At 63.9% G+C, this 17710-nt stretch overlaps 1 protein-coding gene across 1 annotated transcript in view; it reads left to right on the top strand.

Annotated features, from left to right (window-relative positions):
• Nucleotides 1–12305, top strand: part of NUP210 (nucleoporin 210) — a 113020-nt gene extending 100715 nt beyond the window's left edge. Inside the window, exons 32-40 of the mRNA XM_057706863.1 lie at nt 1669–1889; nt 2933–3069; nt 5389–5512; nt 6447–6593; nt 8130–8380; nt 9438–9654; nt 9864–9959; nt 10034–10117; nt 11151–12305. Coding sequence (XP_057562846.1) covers nt 1669–1889; nt 2933–3069; nt 5389–5512; nt 6447–6593; nt 8130–8380; nt 9438–9654; nt 9864–9959; nt 10034–10117; nt 11151–11251 — 1378 coding nt within the window. The 3' untranslated portion in view covers nt 11252–12305. The remainder of the gene's footprint in view (nt 1–1668; nt 1890–2932; nt 3070–5388; nt 5513–6446; nt 6594–8129; nt 8381–9437; nt 9655–9863; nt 9960–10033; nt 10118–11150) is intronic.
• Nucleotides 12306–17710: the final 5405 nt, after the last annotated feature.

Raw genomic sequence — 17710 nt, 5'->3', positions numbered from 1 at the left:
GCCACCGTGAAAGCTGGGCTGCAGGGGAGTGGCCGACAGCCCTGGCTGCTGGCCTGGCCTCGTGGGCAGTGGCTGCAGAGGGCCAGTTACCGCTACAAAAGCTGGTCAGAGGCTCACGTGCCGTCTGCTGTGTGCAGGCCCTCTGCGCGCCACCTCGCTGACGCCTCACCGTCGCCCATTGGTAGAGGCCCAGAGAGGTCAAGGCACTTATCCAGGGCCACACAGGAAATGGGGTTTGAACACCAGCAAGTGGGGTTTGAACACCAGGTCCCATTGGGCTCCGAGGGCAGTTCTTTTTGGCTGGTGCTTCTGAAATACAACTGCAGCCTCAGACCTGATGTGAGGAGAGAGGGGGTGGTCCCCGGGAGAGAGCCATGGCCTCAGGCTGGACCTGCCCGCGTGGCCGAGTCGCTGGAGCAGCAGTTCTCAAAGTGTCGTCCGCAGACGAGCGTCATCACCGCCACCTGGGAACCCTTAGAAATGCACGTTCTCAGGTCCCTCCGTCTGTGCTGTAACAGGGCCTGCGGGCGGTTCTAAAGGTTGAGCACCGCTCTCCTGGGGGTGCAGACCAAGCTAAGAGGGGGAGAGAGGCGCCTCAGACCCAGGAGGAAGGATCAGGGCTCCCAGGAGGAAGAGCGTCCGCTCTGGGCACAGGAGGTTGTGTCTGGGTGTTGGGGACCATTGCAGCCTGGGCTTCCCGTGGGCCCCGGAGCAGATGTGTCCCCTGTCGCTGAACACACCCGGGGCCGGGCACTAGGAGAGCGGGTTTGGAGTTGGGCCCTGTTCAAGCCCGGCGCAGCACTTTGTGGGGCCTGTGAGCTCGGGCGGGTCACCCCCCAGGCCGCTGTGTCCACACCTGTCACGTGGAGAACATGGCCTCATCCCTGGGGCCACCCACTGAGGCTGCGGTCATGAGGGCCTCTGGCACGCCGTGGCGCTCTGGGCACAGCAGGGTGTCTGCCGGTCTGGGGCGCAGGCCGCCCTGGAGGGAACGGAACCCCGTGTCCGGCTCCCCCTGCTCCCCTGTAGAAGTCCCCCGGGCCTTCCGTGGTGGGAACACCTGTCTCCAAGAGAGCGATCGGGGGTGCGGGGAGGGAGGCGATGCAGCAGAGACCCTGACCCTCCCCTCCCCCAGCCCAGCCTCGCCTCCGGCCCCGCGGCGCACGTCACTGAGGGTCCCCTGTGTGCCTGGCGCTGGCCTGAGTGCTTTCCAACTGCTGACTGGGTTTGCTGCTCACGTCAAGCCTGGGACGTGGGTACATCGTCCGCCCCACTCGGCAGATGAGGACGTGGGCGGGGGGGTGTCACTTGTCCCAGTTGCGCATGGGGCGGAGGGCCGCCTGTGCCCCCCAGGTGTCCTGGTTCCCTGCCGGGGAGGGACGGGGGCACTGGGTACATCACTCGCCTCTGGACCTCGGCCAGCCCTAGGGGTGCGGGGACGGTGGCGTTGGCCGTACTGTCTGGGCTCCAGGATCCCCACCCGGGGTGGCGGGGGAGCTCGGTTGCTGTGGGCTGCAGATCCCTCACCCAGAGCGGCTGCTCTGTGAACACAAGCCGGCAGGCGTCAGGGTGCGGCGGGCGGGCGTGGCCCAGCGGGGGCCCTTCGCCGGCCCCTCCCTCGGAGCTGGGGCCTCTCCCGACACCGAGTGCCGTGTCTGCTGTGCCCAGGGACGAGTTTGTGCAGATCGGGAAGGGCGCCACCAACAACACGTGTGTGGTCCGCACGATCAGCGTGGGCCTGACGCTGCTCCGAGCATGGGACGCGGCGCACGGCGGCCTCTCCGACTTCGTCCCGCTGCCCGTCCTGCAGGCCATCTCCCCTGAGCTGTCCGGAGCGGTGGTGGTGGGGGACGTCCTCTGTCTGGCTACGGCTCTGGTCAGCCCGGAAGGTACGAGAGGTTCTGGCCAAGGGGACTGTCTCTGGTCGGGAGGAGGGACGGGGTGCCTGGCCTGCTGTGACAGGTGTGCGTGTGGAGCTTGGTGACCTCTGGAGTGGGCGTCAGAAAACCACTGCCCCGGCCAGAGCCAGCCCACGGCCTCTTTCTGCAATACTGGCACTCGGCCACACCCCATCTCCATGTCGTCAGTGGCCGTTTTCACGCTGCATCTGCTGGGTGGAGTGGTGGCATCAGAGACCCTTGGGCCCCCACAGCCCCAAACACTTACAATCTGACCCTTTCCAGAGAAGCTTGCCCCCCTGCTCTGGGGGTTTTCCACCCTCGTGGAAACGCCCTGCATCTGCACGGTCTACCCCAGCGACCACGAGCCACGGGACACTGGAAACGTGGCTGGTGAGGCCGAGGGTCTGACTGGTGCTGATGAGCTTCGTGGCGGGGCTGCCACGTCAGCAGGTCCTCTAGGAGGGAACCTCGGCCGAGCAAGCCTCTGGGCCGGTGGGGCGCCGTCCACGCCCCCCGTCCATCCACGAGCCACACATACAATTACTTACTTAGTGTTTCTTCCAAATTGGCTGCCTTGTTTTAAACCTAAGTAAACTCATTTTAAAAGGAAGTTACACACTGCCTTTCAAGAAAAATATTTGCCACAAATAGAATGTGGTTGTTGAATCCTTTCATTGTGTTTATTACATAATGAGATTGGCTTTTCACTAAGGACCGCCGTCTAGTGACGGCTCGGAGTCTGCCACCTGCTTCGTGTGTGCAGAAGGGATTGCTGAGCGGGGTGGGTGGCGGGGGCGGTGCTGTGGGGGAGGCGTGCAGCGCCCAGGTCATCCCAGGACAGGAATTGGCGCAGAGATGGCCGGCGGGGAGGCGTGGGGCAGGGTCCGCGGCCTGCAGGGCCAGGAGCCCAGGGGAGGGGAGTGTGGGGCGGGGGGCCCCCCGAGGACGTGGCTCAGGCGACCCAGGTGGGATGGGGTGGCTGGGGACGTCAGGCGTGGGAAGGACGGGTCACGGGCAGCTTCCCCTCCCAGGCATCCCTGGGACCTGGAGCTCGTCAGCCAGCAACATCCTCCACATCGACCCCAAGACAGGCGTGGCCGTGGCCCGGGAGGCGGGATCCGTGACCGTTTACTACGAGGTCGCCGGGCACCTGAGGACCTACAAGGAGGTGGGGCTTCGGGGCACACGTGGCCGACCCTCTGACCGACTGACTTTTCTTCAGGAAAGAAGAGCCAGCGCCCGGGAGGCCGGCGGGATGGGGAGGCGCGGGCCTGGAGGGGGCAGGTTCCTCCTCCCGGGCGGCTGGCTCCCTTGTCCATAGCGGCGGGAGGACAGAGGCGGCCTCCTGAGGGTGGTCCCCGCACCCGTGTGCTCCGGCTGGGTCCCGGGGGCGGTGTCGTCTGTGTGGGCGTCCCCCGGGAGTCGTGGCCGTGGGCGACCCTGCTCGGTGATTTGGCGTCACCGGCAAACTTAAACTCCCCCAGCGAGTCACCTCTGGAGTCTTTCTGGAGGCGAACAAGACCGCTCTCTCTCCTGTTTATCTCCAGCCGGGAGGGAATCAATGAGCAGAGTCTGGCTGCGTTCCACGTGACTCATTTTTAGAGCAGCGTGTGCCCTGTGGAATCCAGCCGTTTAACCTGATAGCGGGCCTGTTTAGTGCGGCAGCCCTGCGGTCGGGGCGAGCCCGGTGCAGATGAGAGGCACCTTGTGACAAATAAAGCAGTGCCCCCCGCCCTCCTCGAGAAGCCCTGGAGGGTGGTTGTGCAGGGCTGGGGCGGGGGGGCCGGCAGAGGAGGGCAGCAAACAGCAAAGGTGGGCAGGGTTGGAGAGCCAGCCCTGGGGCTGGAACCCAGGGTGTGGGGGAGTGGAGGCTGGCTTTACCATCAGATCGTGACAGTGGTTAGGCGTGTGGGCTCTGGGGCCAGGCTGCCTGCGTTCCAGTCCCAGCAGGGCTGCTGAGAGGCTGTGTGACCTTGGGTAACTTAAGTCACCTCTCTGTGCCTCGGTTTTCTTACTAGTAACATGGGGCTAACGTTGTTGTGTGGATAAAATGAGTTATTAATGTGTGTGAAGCCCTCAGCATGTTACTCTCAGCTCATAGCTCATCCTCCGTGGGTACGCGCTGCTGCTGCTGCAGGTCAGGGTTGAAAACGTGGAAACTTCAGCCGGACGCCCTAAGCATTCGTCAGAGATTTTTTTAAGGCAAAGAGTATAGATCAGAAGTACGTCTGGAAAGATTGCCTGGTGCCTGGCTGAGTCTAAGAGCCTGAGGGAGGGCCCGTAGCTGCAGGGTAGCCGCTGGGAGACAGAAGCTGGGCCTTCACTGGTGCCCCCGGAGGGGCAGAAGCTAAGGGGGGGTTTGGAGAGACTCAGGAGGGAGGGGCTTGGGAGAGGGAGGCCTCGGGGAGGAGTCTCCGGGTCTGGCTGGGGCGAAGAGGGGGAGGGTGGCCCTTTGCAGAGGGGAGTGCAGAAGGTGGGGCCAGTGTGGGGGGAGGATGAGGGGGACTTTGAGGTGGTCCTAGCTCCTCCAGGTGAGGCCGTGGCGATGCAGCGGGGCGGGCGTGTCTGGAGCTGCAGGGCTGAAAGCTGGAGACAGCGGAGGGTGAGGGAGGCTGGGGAGGTGTGCAGCACCGACATGGGTCTGAGGCCCTGGGGGTGGCGGGACCACAGGGCCTTCCGGAGCAGCAGGGTGCGGGGCCAGGCCTGGGGCCCTCTCCCAGGTGCGGAGGAGGACGCGGGAGGAGACCGCAGACCGGAAGCTAGGAGCCGAGAAGATGGGGGCGGTGGAAAGGGCCCGGGCAAGGGCGCGGGTGACCGTGGTCCGTCTGGAGGGTGACAGGCTGGCTGCCAGCCTGCCTGCGGTTCTGCGTCGGCCACAGAGCAGTGAGACCCCGTCCCCGTTCCCGAGGGGCTCACCTGCTGGTGGCACCAGGCCCGTGGCGCGCAGGAAGTGCTCAGCGCCTGCCCAGAGCCTGTGAAGGCCTCCCACCTGGAGCTGGCCCTGCAGGAGGGTGGAAGGGGTTGCCGGCTTAGGAAGGCTTGTAGCGATTAGATGGGAGGGGTGACCCGGGAGAAACCTGGGGCGCCGAGCCAGGGCTGCCACCCCCGGGCCGCGTGGGTCTGCACTTTGGTTGGGCCGATTGGAATACACGGCAGTGAAGTAACGTGGGCCCTTCTCTCTGTGCTGAAAGATTAATGAACTGAATTGATGTATGGAGAAGCAGTCGTAACTGCCAAGGGAGCTGAAGTCGGCCGCCGCGTGACTTGAGGCCTGTGGTCCGCCTGCCCTGCGGCTGTGGGAGGCAGCCGGCTCCGCGGTGGGGTCAGGCCAGCCGGGGGTCCAGCCCAGCCCTGCCCCATCCGAGCAAGTCACGTAGCCTCAGAACCTCGGTCCTGTCCCCCGTCCCGCGGCCAGGGCAGGGCCTGCGTCCCAGGCGCGAGCCCGCACGGTCGGCGCTCAGGGACCCGCCCCGGCTTCCCCCCGCAGATGGCGGTCAGCGCCCCTCAGAGGACTGTGGCCCGGTACGCCCGCCCCGCCCAGACCAGCTTCCAGGAGGTCGTGGCCTCCAAAGTGATGGTCACCGTGGGAGACCGGAGCTCTAACCTGAGAGGTAGGGAGCGAGGGGTCGGGCGGCCTGGGTGGGCCCTGCCAGGCGGGGGGGCGGGGACGGGTGTCCCGGGCCCTCCTGATGGGGTTCTGCCGCTCTTCCTCCTGGAGCCCGCTGACTCCGAGGACCGTATTTAACCCCGGCTGGCCCGCCCCTTCCAGCTGTTTAGGAATTCGAGTCCTCCACGAGCAAAAGCAGATAAGGAATCTTCCCGAAAGAGCCCACTGCCCAGAAACTGCCTGGGTTGGAGAGGCAAGGTCAGCCCGAGGGCACCCAAGTAGAGAAAGCCGCAACTTACCACCATTCATCCCAGAAAACACGGCTTAGCAGGCCTCGCTGTCAGCTGTGATTTCCATAATTACCTCTCCCGAGTCACGCACCTCCTGCCCGTGACAGCCCTGGCCAGCAGCTGCCAGACATAAGCGCATCGATACGGGCTGTGTTTTAAAAGCCACTTACCCGGCAGGGTTAAACACCACTGCTGTTGTTCTGAGGCAGCTTTACTGCCTCGGGGTCACGTCTCTCCCTGCCCCAGGGCAGGTGGACCGTCCTGTGCCGTGGCCCAAGTGGTGCTCAGGGTGACGGTGGGGAACGGGTGCCCTCCTGATGCCCGGGGATCTGCCCGTCTCCCCTGCTGGCAGGAGCAGACGACAGGCACTAGCGGCCTTGACCCACTGCCCTGCCCCCGGACGCGGGCCCTGGAAACATGCCGACAGTGCCCGTGACTCAGGATGCGCCCCCTTCCCGCGTAACGAGTCATTTGTCCTCAGCTTTTATAAACCGCGGCCCCACCAGGAGGAATGTGGGCGCAGGCCCGGTTCTCGGGCCGGCCGGCCTCCACGTGGCCTGCTCGCGCGTCCTCGCGCTGGGCTCTGCAGGCGGGGGCGGGGGCCTCGGGGGCCTGGGCGCGCGGCCTTCTCACCCCTCCCGTCTGCAGGGGAGTGCTCCCCCGGGCAGGTGGAAAGCATCGCGGCCCTGCACCCAGAATCCCTCCTCAGCTGCCAGCTGCAGTTCAAACAAGACGTCTTCGACGTCCCAGCACGTGAGGTTTTCACCGCAGAGCCAGAGTTTGATGCCACCCTGGGTGAGTCTGCGGGGTCTGGACGTGAACGCTGACCCGCACGGCGGTGTGCCTGCGGTGCGTTTGGCTCGCGACGGCCGTCTGTCCAGGGGACAATATCTGTCAGGCCCAGCCTGGGGACGGATGCCGTCACCCTGGCCTCCGGTCCCCTGCGGCTGCCGGGAGGGGTTCCGTGCCGGGTCCCGGCCGCTCTCAGCAGTGGAAAGGACTCGGTGCAGAGTTGGGAACCTGGTCCCAGGCCTTTCCTGTTCTTCTAGCTCAGAGCCTGCGGGCGTGGAGGCTGCTTCCCTCGTGCAATTGGACGGGTGGCGCCCTGCTCTGCTGGCACGATGGAGCTCTGGGAGGGATGGAAGGGCCCTTATTCAACGCACAGTCGAGGGCCGTGGGCGTCTGTGGAGCGTAACCGCTCACGCACCTGGTAGCCAGAGCCTTGGACCTGACAGCCGGCACCACGGGCTGGAGTGGCCGCGTGCTGGCCCCGTGTGTGCTGGCCGCGTGGAGTGACCTGAGTGTCACCAGCTCGCTCTAAGAGGAGGGCCACCCCTCGCAGTGCCCAGCGCGTGCGCACAGCGAGTCCACGACAGGGCTGTCAGTGTGGCCGTGAGAGGGGCTGTGGATGAGCACTTGGCACGTTGCCCAGTCTCTCTAAGAATCCGAGGCCCCAGCCTGCGGCTCCCGGGGCCCGGTGAGGCCCTCCTCTCCCTGCGCTCGCTCTGCCTCTCTGTCCCTTTGGCAGCAGCACCAAAGCATCCTCAGCACCCAGGCGGCCGCTTGGGACTCAGGAGGTGCGTCCTGACGGCACGCTGCGTGCGGGGCCCGCGCTCGGGGCTTAGCACAGAGCAGGCACTTGGTGGCCCTGTGGGTTCACCAGCACGGCCCCACAGGGGTGTGACGTTACCCCCATCTGACAAGGGGGACAGAGTCGGCAAGGAAGCCGGCTCGCCTTGGGGTGCCTGGCTGGCGGGGGCGGGGGGCAGAGGGGGCATGGAAGGGACTCACGGAGGGGCGTCTGGCTGGCGGGAGCACGGCATGGACCCCAACCCGGCACCCGGGTCCCCAGCTTACAGAGCTTTCCGAGGCACCGCGCAACAGGGTTCATTCAGCTCTCTTGCCTACTGTGGGGCAGGCACGGACCCCACATAGTCCCCCCCAGGGCTGCCCAGAACTTCCGCCACACCTGGGGCGTCAGCGGTGCCAGGGCTCAGCCCCACTCGAGTGCGGCCGGCGCTGGCTTGTGGTCCCCGTTCACCCTTCCTCACGCCTGGTCTGAGCCGGGCTGGCTGGGCCCTGAGAGGCAGGGCTGGACCAGGCGCTGCTGCCCCAGGGGAATCCGTGAGTGGAGGGTTCCGAGGCAGAGAGGGGGACGCTGGTCACAGAGAGGCGGGCGGGGGCGCCGAGGAGGGACTTCCGGGAGGCCCCTGGAGGAGGGCACGCCTCTCCCGGGCGCTGCGGGATGAGCAGGAGTCCTGCAGGGAGCAGGAACAGCATCAGGGCCTGGGTGGAGGGGGCCCGGGTGGAACAACGCCCTCGCCTCCGCAGGCCGGTACGTCTGCGCGCTGACCATGCTCAGGCTGACGGACAAGCAGCTGAAGCACCTGAGTCTGAAGAGGACGGCGCTGCTGGTCACCGCCTCCCTCCTGGGCAGCCACCCCTCCGGGGAGCAGGTCGGGGCCGAGGTGCCCTTCAGCCCAGGGCTTTACGCCGACCCGGGTGAAATCCTTTTGAGCAACCACTACACCAGCTCCGAGGTCAAGGTCTTTGGTGCCCTGGAGGTTCTGGAGAACCTGGAGGTGAGCGGTGACCGTGCGGGAGCCAAGGCTTCGGAGGGGAGCAGGGGGCAGCGAAGGCCAGCTAGACGTGGAAGTCCTGGACCAGCTAGCTCTCTTTAAAATGAAGATTTTTTTAGGGAATTCCGTGGTGGTTAGGGTCCAGTGGTTAGGACTCCGCGCTTTCACTGCCGAGGGCGCAGGTCCAGTCCCTGGTCGGGGAGCTGAGATACTAGAGGTTGCATGATGCAAAATTTAAAAACTAGAAATTCTTAAAAATTGAATTCCTTTACCCTTCTTCTCATAACGCTGTGGCTGCCTGTCAGCCCACGTAGCTGTGCGCGTGGCCTCGATGGCTCCCGGCCTCCCCTAACCGGAGGCGAAGGGTGCGGGGAGGGGCCGAGGGTAGGGCCCGCCTGACACGCTGCGTGTGCTCAGCACACGCCTCACGTGTCCGTGAGTGAATGCTGACGAGGGTGCAGGGAGACGTGCTCTAGCCCCTCACCGCGCGCAGATCCTGCATCCCGCATCCCGCGCACGACCGTGCCCCCGCCGCGGGGCCTGGGTCCCCCGTTCCCTGCGTGGCGGTGAAGGACGTCCTGGGGCCCGGCAGACTGGGGGGGGGAGGGGTGACGTGTGCAGGGCTCGCCGGCGCCTCCGTCGGCCCCTTCTCTGGTCTCGCTGCAGCACACGGGGCTGAGCGTCCTCGGAGCGGGACGGGGATGAATTGGCTGTCGGTGCCGGAGGGTCTGCCGGGCCCAGGCTGGGCTGCTGGCAACGGGCCACTGACAGCGCGCGGGGCGGTCCCTCGGGAAGCCGGAGTTTGGTGACAGCTCCCACAGTGCAGCGTGTTTTCAGGGAGCCCTTCACTGGAATTCCGTGGTGTTGATCTGTCCTCGCCCTCAGAGCGCCCCAGCGTGGACAGCGGGCCCCTCTGACTTGGCGGGTTGCACGCCTCTCAGGGAGACGTGCCCGGGCCTCATCGCCTGCCCGGGAGGGGCGCCGGCAGGGTCCCCACCTTCGGCCTGCGGGTGTCGGGCAGGCGTGGGGGTGCGTCCCTCAGCCCCGCCGTCTCTCCCAGGTGAGGTCGGGGTCCCCGGCCGTGCTGGCCTTCGTGAAGGAGAGGTCTCCGGGGCTGCCCAGCTTCGTCACCTACACGGTCGGCGTCTCGGACCCCGCGGCCGGCAGCCAGGGGCCTCTGTCCACCGCCCTGACCTTCTCCAGCCCCACCGCTCACCAGGCCGTCACCGTCCCGGTCACCGTGGCCTTCGTCATGGATCGCCGGGGGCCTGGTGCACGTGCGTCATGGGGTGGGGCGCCCGCCGGGAGGGCCCCGGCAGGAGGGACGGGCGGAGGGGGCCCGCCGGGAGGGGAGCCGGGAGTCTGAGGGCTGGAGGAGCAGAAACGCAGGATGCGTCTCTTCCCCGGGGCCCCTCACCCTCCAAGCACACGCACGGCGCGAGGGGCTTCGCGGGCGGCTCGGTAACTGTCTCTCCTCGGACCGCAGACGGCAGCGGCCTCTTGCAGCACGTCCTGGACTCCTACCAAGTCATGTTCTTCACGCTGTTCGCCCTGCTGGCCGGGACCGCGGTCACGATCATAGGTGAGGCGGGCAGGCTGTGTGTCCCCTCACCCCCCCGCCCCCTTCCTCGCTCTAACCACCTGTGCATCTCGCAGCCTACCACGCGGTCTGCGCGCCCCGGGGGCCCACCGCGCCTCCGGCCCTCTCCCCGCGAGCCAGCCCGCAGCACAGCCCGCACTGTGAGTAGACACCCTGGGGCCTGGAGGGGGGGATCCCCAGGGCTTGGAAGGCCTGCCCCTTGGCACGCGCTGCAGCTGGGCTGCGGGGCCCAGAGGGCAGGGCCGGGAGCTGGCGGACGTCGGTGCCGGGCAGGCCATGCAGGGTGGAGGGGCTGGTGCCCGGGAACCCTGCCTCTGCGGGTGGGCGTGTGGGGCCGGGGTCCCACCCCCTGGGGCTGCTACGCAGGGCTCCCGGCTGGGGTCGGACCGGCTGACTCAGAGTGAGGGTCCCGGGAGGTCCTGATGACGCGATGCTCAGATAGGGAAGAATCCGTGTCACTGCTCACCTCCGTCCACCTGTCCCTGGCGGCCCTGAGGCCCCGGCGACCGTGCACAACCGGGGGGCTCCTCTCTCTCCGAGTGGTGTCCCCTGAGGCTGTGCGGTACCCGAGCTGCACAGCTGTACACGGCAGCGCCGTGTCTCCTGACCCCATTCGAGGGCTCTCCCCTCCACGAGGAATCCTTGAGGGGGTGTCTGCTGACCTATGGGGCGTGGCCTGCCTTCGAGGGGCCTGTGAGTGTTGTGAACGGGGACACAGCCGTGTACACAGACGCGTGTTCCTGGGTAACAAGATCCTCCGGGCGTCCTGGACGCCTGGAGTCACAGCCTCCTCCAGGCTGCCTCTCAGGCCCGCGCCTTGCCACGCCCGTCCGCCGGCGCACCCCTCCCTGGTTTGCAGGAGCCACGCCGGGGGCTTCGCGCGGCCCCCTGAGCCCTCCAGACCCTTCCGCACACGCCGGAGTCTGTCCCTGCAGCTTCCCCTGCGCCCCGCGTGCCGCCTGGACGGGACAGGGCCGTGGGAGCCTGAGACCCAGCAGGCCGGGGGGCCCGGCCCAGGCCTTGGCGCAGGCAGCTCGGCAGGCCCCGGTGGAGCCGTGTGCGGGCGCGGGGGCCTCTCGTGTCACCGGCACCTGGTGTGGGCCCTGCGGGGTCTGAGGGGCGGCGCCGTCGCCCTCTGGCGCCTCGCTCACCGCGTCTCTCTCCCCACCCTAGATTTTGCCGCCGCGTCGCCAACGCCTTTCAACGCGCTGCCTGCCCCTCGCAGAGCCAGCCCCCCCTCGGGGCTGTGGAGCCCGTCGTACCCCTCCCGCTAGGCAGCGGGGCCGGGGCCCCTGTGCCTCCGCCGCCCCTCTTCCTGCAGCTGTAGTTTAGGCCGTGCTCACCAGCTTGTTCTCATGTGTAGGAGTTTAAGTTTGTCATCTGGGGGTTTTTGTTGTTTTGTTTTACTGCGGGTCTTGCAGAAGCAAAGACTTTGGCTCATTCCTTGACCTGGTGGTCTGGGGTTTCCAGACAATGCACCTTTCCGCTTTTATTCTCTTCATCTCTAAAATCGCTCCCTTCTCAGGATTTGGAGCAGGTGGGAGTCTATGGAGAAGGGCTCTGTAGATGCTGTGACAGCAACCCTCTCAGGGAAAGGACTTTTTAATGAGTTTTTTATGTGTGTGGGTTCTTTTGCCTGTGCACACTTGACGTTCCCCCTCGCCGGGCTGCTGCTGGGCAGGGATTGGAGCGCACAGACACAAGTGACCGGGGGCCCCCCATCGCTGCACAAGGAGCCTCAGGACCGGGCCAGGGCGCCCAGCTCAGCCTTGGGGGTGCCTGAGATGCCAGGGAGCTAGGAGCCAGGCCTCCCACCCGCTTCAGGCCACTGTGAGTGGACGGCTGTCCTCTGTGGTTCTTTGTTTCCAGAGCAGTGGACTTGACCTCTGCCCCATGGGATCTGGTCCATCCTCCCTGTCCCAGTGTTGCTATCAGCACAGGACTTTGGAATCTGAGTTGGGGAAATGTCCTTGGCCTGGAGACAGGGACCTTCCTTGTGTTCGACCGTTCCGCCCACGCGCAGCCCTGTGTCCTCCGTCCCTCCTTCTGTACGAAGCACCTCGCAGATCTGAGCCTCTGCCGCCCCACGGGACGGCCTCCCTCCAGGCAGCTCTCATCCACACAGCAGCTGAGACTTCCAGGACGTGGCCCCTCCCGAGGCCGGGGGGCCAGGTCACCCCTAGGAAGGCCCAGAGCCCTGCAGGCATGGACCCTGAGCCGCCCGCGTGAACCCTCCTCACCCTTGGGGGCTGGGCCACACGGTTTATTTTTTTAAAGCTGGAGACAGGAAGAATTGTGCCTTGCATATTACTTGAGCCCAAACTGACAACTTGGATGTAAATAGGTGCGTTTCTACTTGGGTTATTTAATAAAGCTCTATATAATTTCTTACGATGAGCGTGGTTATTGCGGAATCACGTGCGCCTGCCTGGAAGTGACCAGGCCTGGTGACACTGTTTCCCATGGTGTGCATTTGGGGCTCAGGTCTGTCCTGCCAGCCTCTCTTCTCTGGCTGGACACCCAGGCCTCCCTCCCACCCTCGAGAGACTAGCAGGCAACCAGGGTGGGTGGCCGTGGTGTCTGCCCCCAGACGGGCCTTTCCTATTGGAGGACGTGGCAGCCCTGCCCACACATCCCCGGGGTCACCTTGGCCCCCTCCCGGCCCTCCTCCCTGCGGCTCTGGCTCCATCCCCTCTCCTGAGGCCATCTCCCCCCACCGGCCACCAGCGCTCTGCCCAGCCACGCTCTCGCTCCGACCTCTGCAGCCGGACACCAGCCCCATCGTTAGCTGTCCACCCCTCACCCTGTGCCCCTCAGCCCCAGGGCCTGCCTGCGGCCCTCACGGGGCACACTTGCAGGGCTCTCTTGTCACAGGGGTGGGAACGGAGGCTTGGAGACATCAGGTGGCCACCCCAGGTCACAGCCCACCCAGAGGCGCCGCTGGTGGAGATCAGTTGTCCCCGGCATCACTCACCTGCCTCCTCAAGGTCCGAGTCCCTGACCAGAGCAAAGAGCAGCCAGAGTTCACGCGACAGTTCCCAGCTGCTAGAAACTAATGTGTGGCTACTTTTGGGACCCAGAACAGAGCGGCCGTGTCCCAGACAGCTGGTGAAATGAAGGGAGGGGCGCCCTGTCCACCTCCTGTCCCATCCCCTGGCTCAGCAGACCCCGTGGGGCTCCACCTGGCAAGGGTGGCTGGGCCGTCATCATGACCAGCCTGCCCCCAGCCTGGGATGGCCCCCCTGACAGGAGATCCAGATCAAACGGGCCTCCTGCCTCAGTCACAGCAGCACCAGCCCTCGGCCCAGCCCTCCCCGCTGGGCCCACACCTGCAGACCTCACCGACTATCTAGCTGCCTCCCGCCTCGTGCCGTGGCCTATGCTCTGTTCTGGGCTGTGGTCTTCTCCTCCATGAACTGCCTACACGGTTGTGAAAATAAGCAGGGTGCCGGTGTGAGGCCTTTGGCTTGGGCGGTGGGCTGGTGAGCAGGGCGTCCTCTCCTGGAGGAGATGGTGGTTCTGACTGTTGGGGTTGAGGGGAGGCAGCCTGAGCTGCGGGTGGAAGGCCCTGGGGCAGGGAGGTGACTGGGTGCAGAAGTGCTTGGGGGACAAGTGACAACTGTGGACGTGTAGCCACACGTCCCCAGGCCACACTGGGGAGCTTAATGCAGAAACCGAGAGCCCCGGAGGCACCGTCGCTGCCCTGGTCCCGGTTCCCGGCTGGGAAACGGGAGGCCACTGCTCACGAGGACCCTGTGAGATGGAGAGACAGCTGGGGGTGGGGAAGGGAGTCCCCCCAGCCCTGACCTCTGTTGCCATCATCAACCCCACTGCTCTTCCCCAGCTGGGATGGCCTTGAGGATGGGAACAGGCCTGGTTCTACGTCCCAGGACCTGGTGCACAGCATGACCTGGAAAGCATTCAACGGATGTCGTATGCTCAGCACAGGGCCTGCCTGGCACACAGCACTCAATACATGTCAGCATTGCCCTCAGTCAGGCCCCCTCAGCAACACAAGATGGTTGCCAGGATCCAGGCATCACATCACAACCAGACGTGGCAGCATCCAGAAGAAGAAGAGGAGCAGAGACAAGCTCTCCCTGTCTCTTTCTAAGGACTGAAGACTTCCTTCCTGGAAGGCTCCTTGGCAGACAGCTCCCCCCTTACCCATGGCTGGAGTTGGCTCCCGTGGCCATTCCTAGCCCGTGGAGGTGAGGGCGCTGGGATGACTGTTCCCATGGACGGTATTCCTTCAGGGTTCACTGGAGGTCAGGACGTCAACCCCTTCAACTGCTTTCAGATGAAAATGGAAAGGTCTCAGCATCTGCGCAGTTGGTTTCCTCCCTGATGACTGTGTTTTCTTCCCTGCACCCCCCTCAGGTACTCTGGGGCCTGACAGACCTGGACAGATGCCCAGGCGTGCGGGTGAGAGGTCGGGGCTTTCTTCTCCCCAGATGTCACTGTCATCTTAAAGCACGTGCTGCTGGAAAGAGCCAGACCCGGCCAGAGGCAAAGGCGTTGACAGAACCTGGTGACGTGGTTCAGCTTTCTGTTCCCAAACTAACCAAGCAACTTTCGCTCTCTAAAGGGTGCCAAAAAATGCTTTTCGCACCATTTAGCGCTAAAAATATAGTATAGCATATAGATTTTTTTCCTACAGATTTCCTAAGTTTGGCCAAAAAATAACTCTGTTTCTCTCTCTCTGTGTCTCCCCCTGTTTCTCTGTGTGTGCGCCGGGGGTTGGGGGTTGGAGTGTACTGGAAATGTTACATCCCAAGGTCTCAGACACCAGCTACGAGACAGCCCAGAGCCTGGGCATCCAGGTGGGTGGGAAAGGCATGACGTTTAGAGATGAGGTGGCCAGGGGTGCAAGCCCCCCGTCTAGGGCTAGACCGGAGTCGTGTTCCCTCTCTGGGCTGCAGTGTTCCCCCACCTGCAAAGCGGCTGTCCTAACGCCTGGCTGCCCGCGACCCCGAGTAGCTCCAGGAGACGAGGTGGTAGGTGGGCTGCACGCTCATCCCAGCCCTCAGCCTCCCACAGGCACACCGTCTTCCCAATGCCTCCCCCAGAGGCCGAATGCATTCCCCCCATGGAGGGGGGCCATAGTCACGTGACGTGCTTTGGCCAGCAGAATGTGGGTGGAAGTGACCACGTGTCAGTTCAGAGCCTGGGCTTAAAGAGGCCTTGCCAGTTTCCACTCACCCTCCTTGTGCTTCTGCCATTGACAGAATAACAAGGAAGCCCAGGTAGCTGCTGGCCCCAGGAGGAGGAGAGACACCTAACAGGGACCTGAGACACACCTGCACATCCAGGACCAGCTGACCTGCAGTCTCGTGAGAATGAGACTAAATGACTTTGGGGACGGTTTGTTAGGCAGTGTCGCTGCAGCAGTGGGTGACTGATACAAAGCGTGGCATGGGTTCTCTTCTGGATGAACCCATCAGGGCAGGTTTCTGCAACTTGTCACAGAGTCTGATCGACATGGCTGCAGGCTGGTGGCCCCTCCCTTCAGCCTGTTCTTGCCTGGGCCCTGCCTGGGGCTGCCCCCTCAGCCCATCCTGCTGGACAGGGCTTCCCAGTGGCCCTGGCGAGGCTGGAAGGGCGCCCAGTGCTCAGAGCCCAGGCCAGGCCCTCGGGCAGGCGCCGTGGAGGCTCCGGTTTCCTGCGCCTTGGGCGGGGCCCCAGTCAGCCTCACCCTCACCCTCGGGCTGCTGCCCTCACCCTTTCGCCCCCCCAGTGGGCCAGGTGACAGGCATCCTGCTCGTGGCGACACCCAGAAGCAAGAGAGCAGGTGGGAACACACAGCCCCCGAGGGCTGGGCTGGGATGGGCATGGGCTCTGCGGGCTCTTGAACAAAACAAGTCATGAGTTTGAATCTAGAATCAAGGCTCAGGAGTAGACTATGTGGGCTGGGAGGAGCTGCAAGGCCACAGGTGTGAAAGGAGGGGTCAAGGGTCAAGGTTATTAACACAGAAATAATGCGTTGTCTTTTCTTATTGTTCAACTCTCTCATTGTAGAGATGGGAAAACTGAGGCCCAGAGAGGGGAGGGGACCAGCAGAGGCCACCCCTGAGTAGCACACTAGGCCCTGGCCCTTCTCCTGAAGGTCAAGGTCCCCCCCCACCCAGAGCAGTGACACAGGACGTGAGGACACATCAGTAGATGGTGTGGACTTTTATCCTGTGATTAATTCTCAAGGAACCCGTCTAGATCCACAATTTCAGCATCACATAAAGTGAGCAATCTCAGTTAAAGAGGGAGAAAGAAAGAAAATAAAGCCCGGACCCTGGGTTTGGTGATTGTCTATTATTTTGTTAAGTTTTATGTTGTATGTGATTAGCACATAAACTTCCATGGAGGATTTCATTAGCAGACTCATCAGGTGACCACTTTCATGTGGGGACTGTGTACTGAAGGCAAACAAAGACAATTGATAAGAACCAGGAAAGAAATGGAATCCCATTTTCCCATCGCTGCCCGGCTGCACGGCGTAATCGCCCCAGGGCGGCGGCTGCTCCCCGCCCTGCCCTCCTCCACGGAGAGGGTGTGTCAGGAGGCCAAGGGCAGCAGCCCAGAGCCCAGTGGACAGGGCCTTGGCACCGGTACAACTCCTGCCTCTGCCGCTAACGAGCCGGGGGACCTTGACCTTGAGTACTTCCCGTCACCTCTCTGAGCCTCCGTTTCCCCACCCGCGGGGTGGTCGCAGAGCGTCACACGACCTCCTCCGTAGGTGTGCCGTGTGGAAATGAGCTCCTGTATTAAAACCTCAGCACGGCGGGGAGCAAACATTTGGTGCTCCATGAACGTGCACGTTCCTTCCTTCGTCTCCCCGGTGATGGGAGGCAGCCGTCCGCACTCCCTCGGGGGCCGTGACACATTCCCCGGGGGTCCCTGTCACCACTCACCCGGCCACCCGAAGCAAGTCAACAGTCAGGCCCAGGCTCACAAATGTGGATGTGATGGGCCAGGCAGGTGGCCCCGAGGGCAGGGGGCTGGGGGTGGACACAGGTGGCCTGAGTGCGTGGCCTCACCCTCTGGGCTCCAGCTGCCGGGTGGGAACAGATCCCAGTGGGGCCCATTCTTCTAGTTTTCTAGGCTCCTAAAATCTTCGGGGTGGGGGAGGGGGTAAAACCTCCCACTTTATAAATAATGGTAATAAAAGTAAAGTTTGAAAACTATTAAGAGAAACAACGTGTGTGGGTCCAAGGAGCCTGCCCTCGGGCCACCAGCTCTCAGTCTCTGAATTTCTCCCCGACAGTAAACTTCTGGCATGTGTTTCCACAGCCCCTGCCTGTGGTCCCGGCAGACGTAGCTGACCGTTCCCCCACGCTGTCCCGGCCAGGCAGCGCTCTGCCTCAGCTGCCCTACGACCCAGCGTTCGGGGCAGCCACAGCCAGGCGGCCGGTATTGACGGAGGCGAGCAGTCCCATCGTCCCCCCTCATCGACTCCATGCCCCTTAGTTTAGGGACAGGAAGGGACTCGTTTTAGCTCACCGATCACCAAAGATGCGAAGGTATCAGCTTTTCTCTAGCGACTGGACACAGATAGACAGAGTGGCTAAAAGATGCTGTGTATGCTAGAATGTATCTTTTTTTTTTTTTCCCTTCGAAAGTATAGGTTTGGGACTGAAGCATCTTAAAATGCAGAAGTAGGCAAATGTTGCAGCCCTAGCCACCTGCCCCTACTGCCCACAGGGTCCGGGGGTCCAGGGTGAGGGGCTTGATAGGCAGAG

Source organism: Hippopotamus amphibius, chromosome 13 (assembly GCF_030028045.1).
Source record: "Hippopotamus amphibius kiboko isolate mHipAmp2 chromosome 13, mHipAmp2.hap2, whole genome shotgun sequence".
Lineage (NCBI taxonomy): Eukaryota > Metazoa > Chordata > Mammalia > Artiodactyla > Hippopotamidae > Hippopotamus > Hippopotamus amphibius.
Note: the sequence above shows the minus strand (reverse complement) of the source record. Positions and strands in the feature narration are given on the sequence as shown.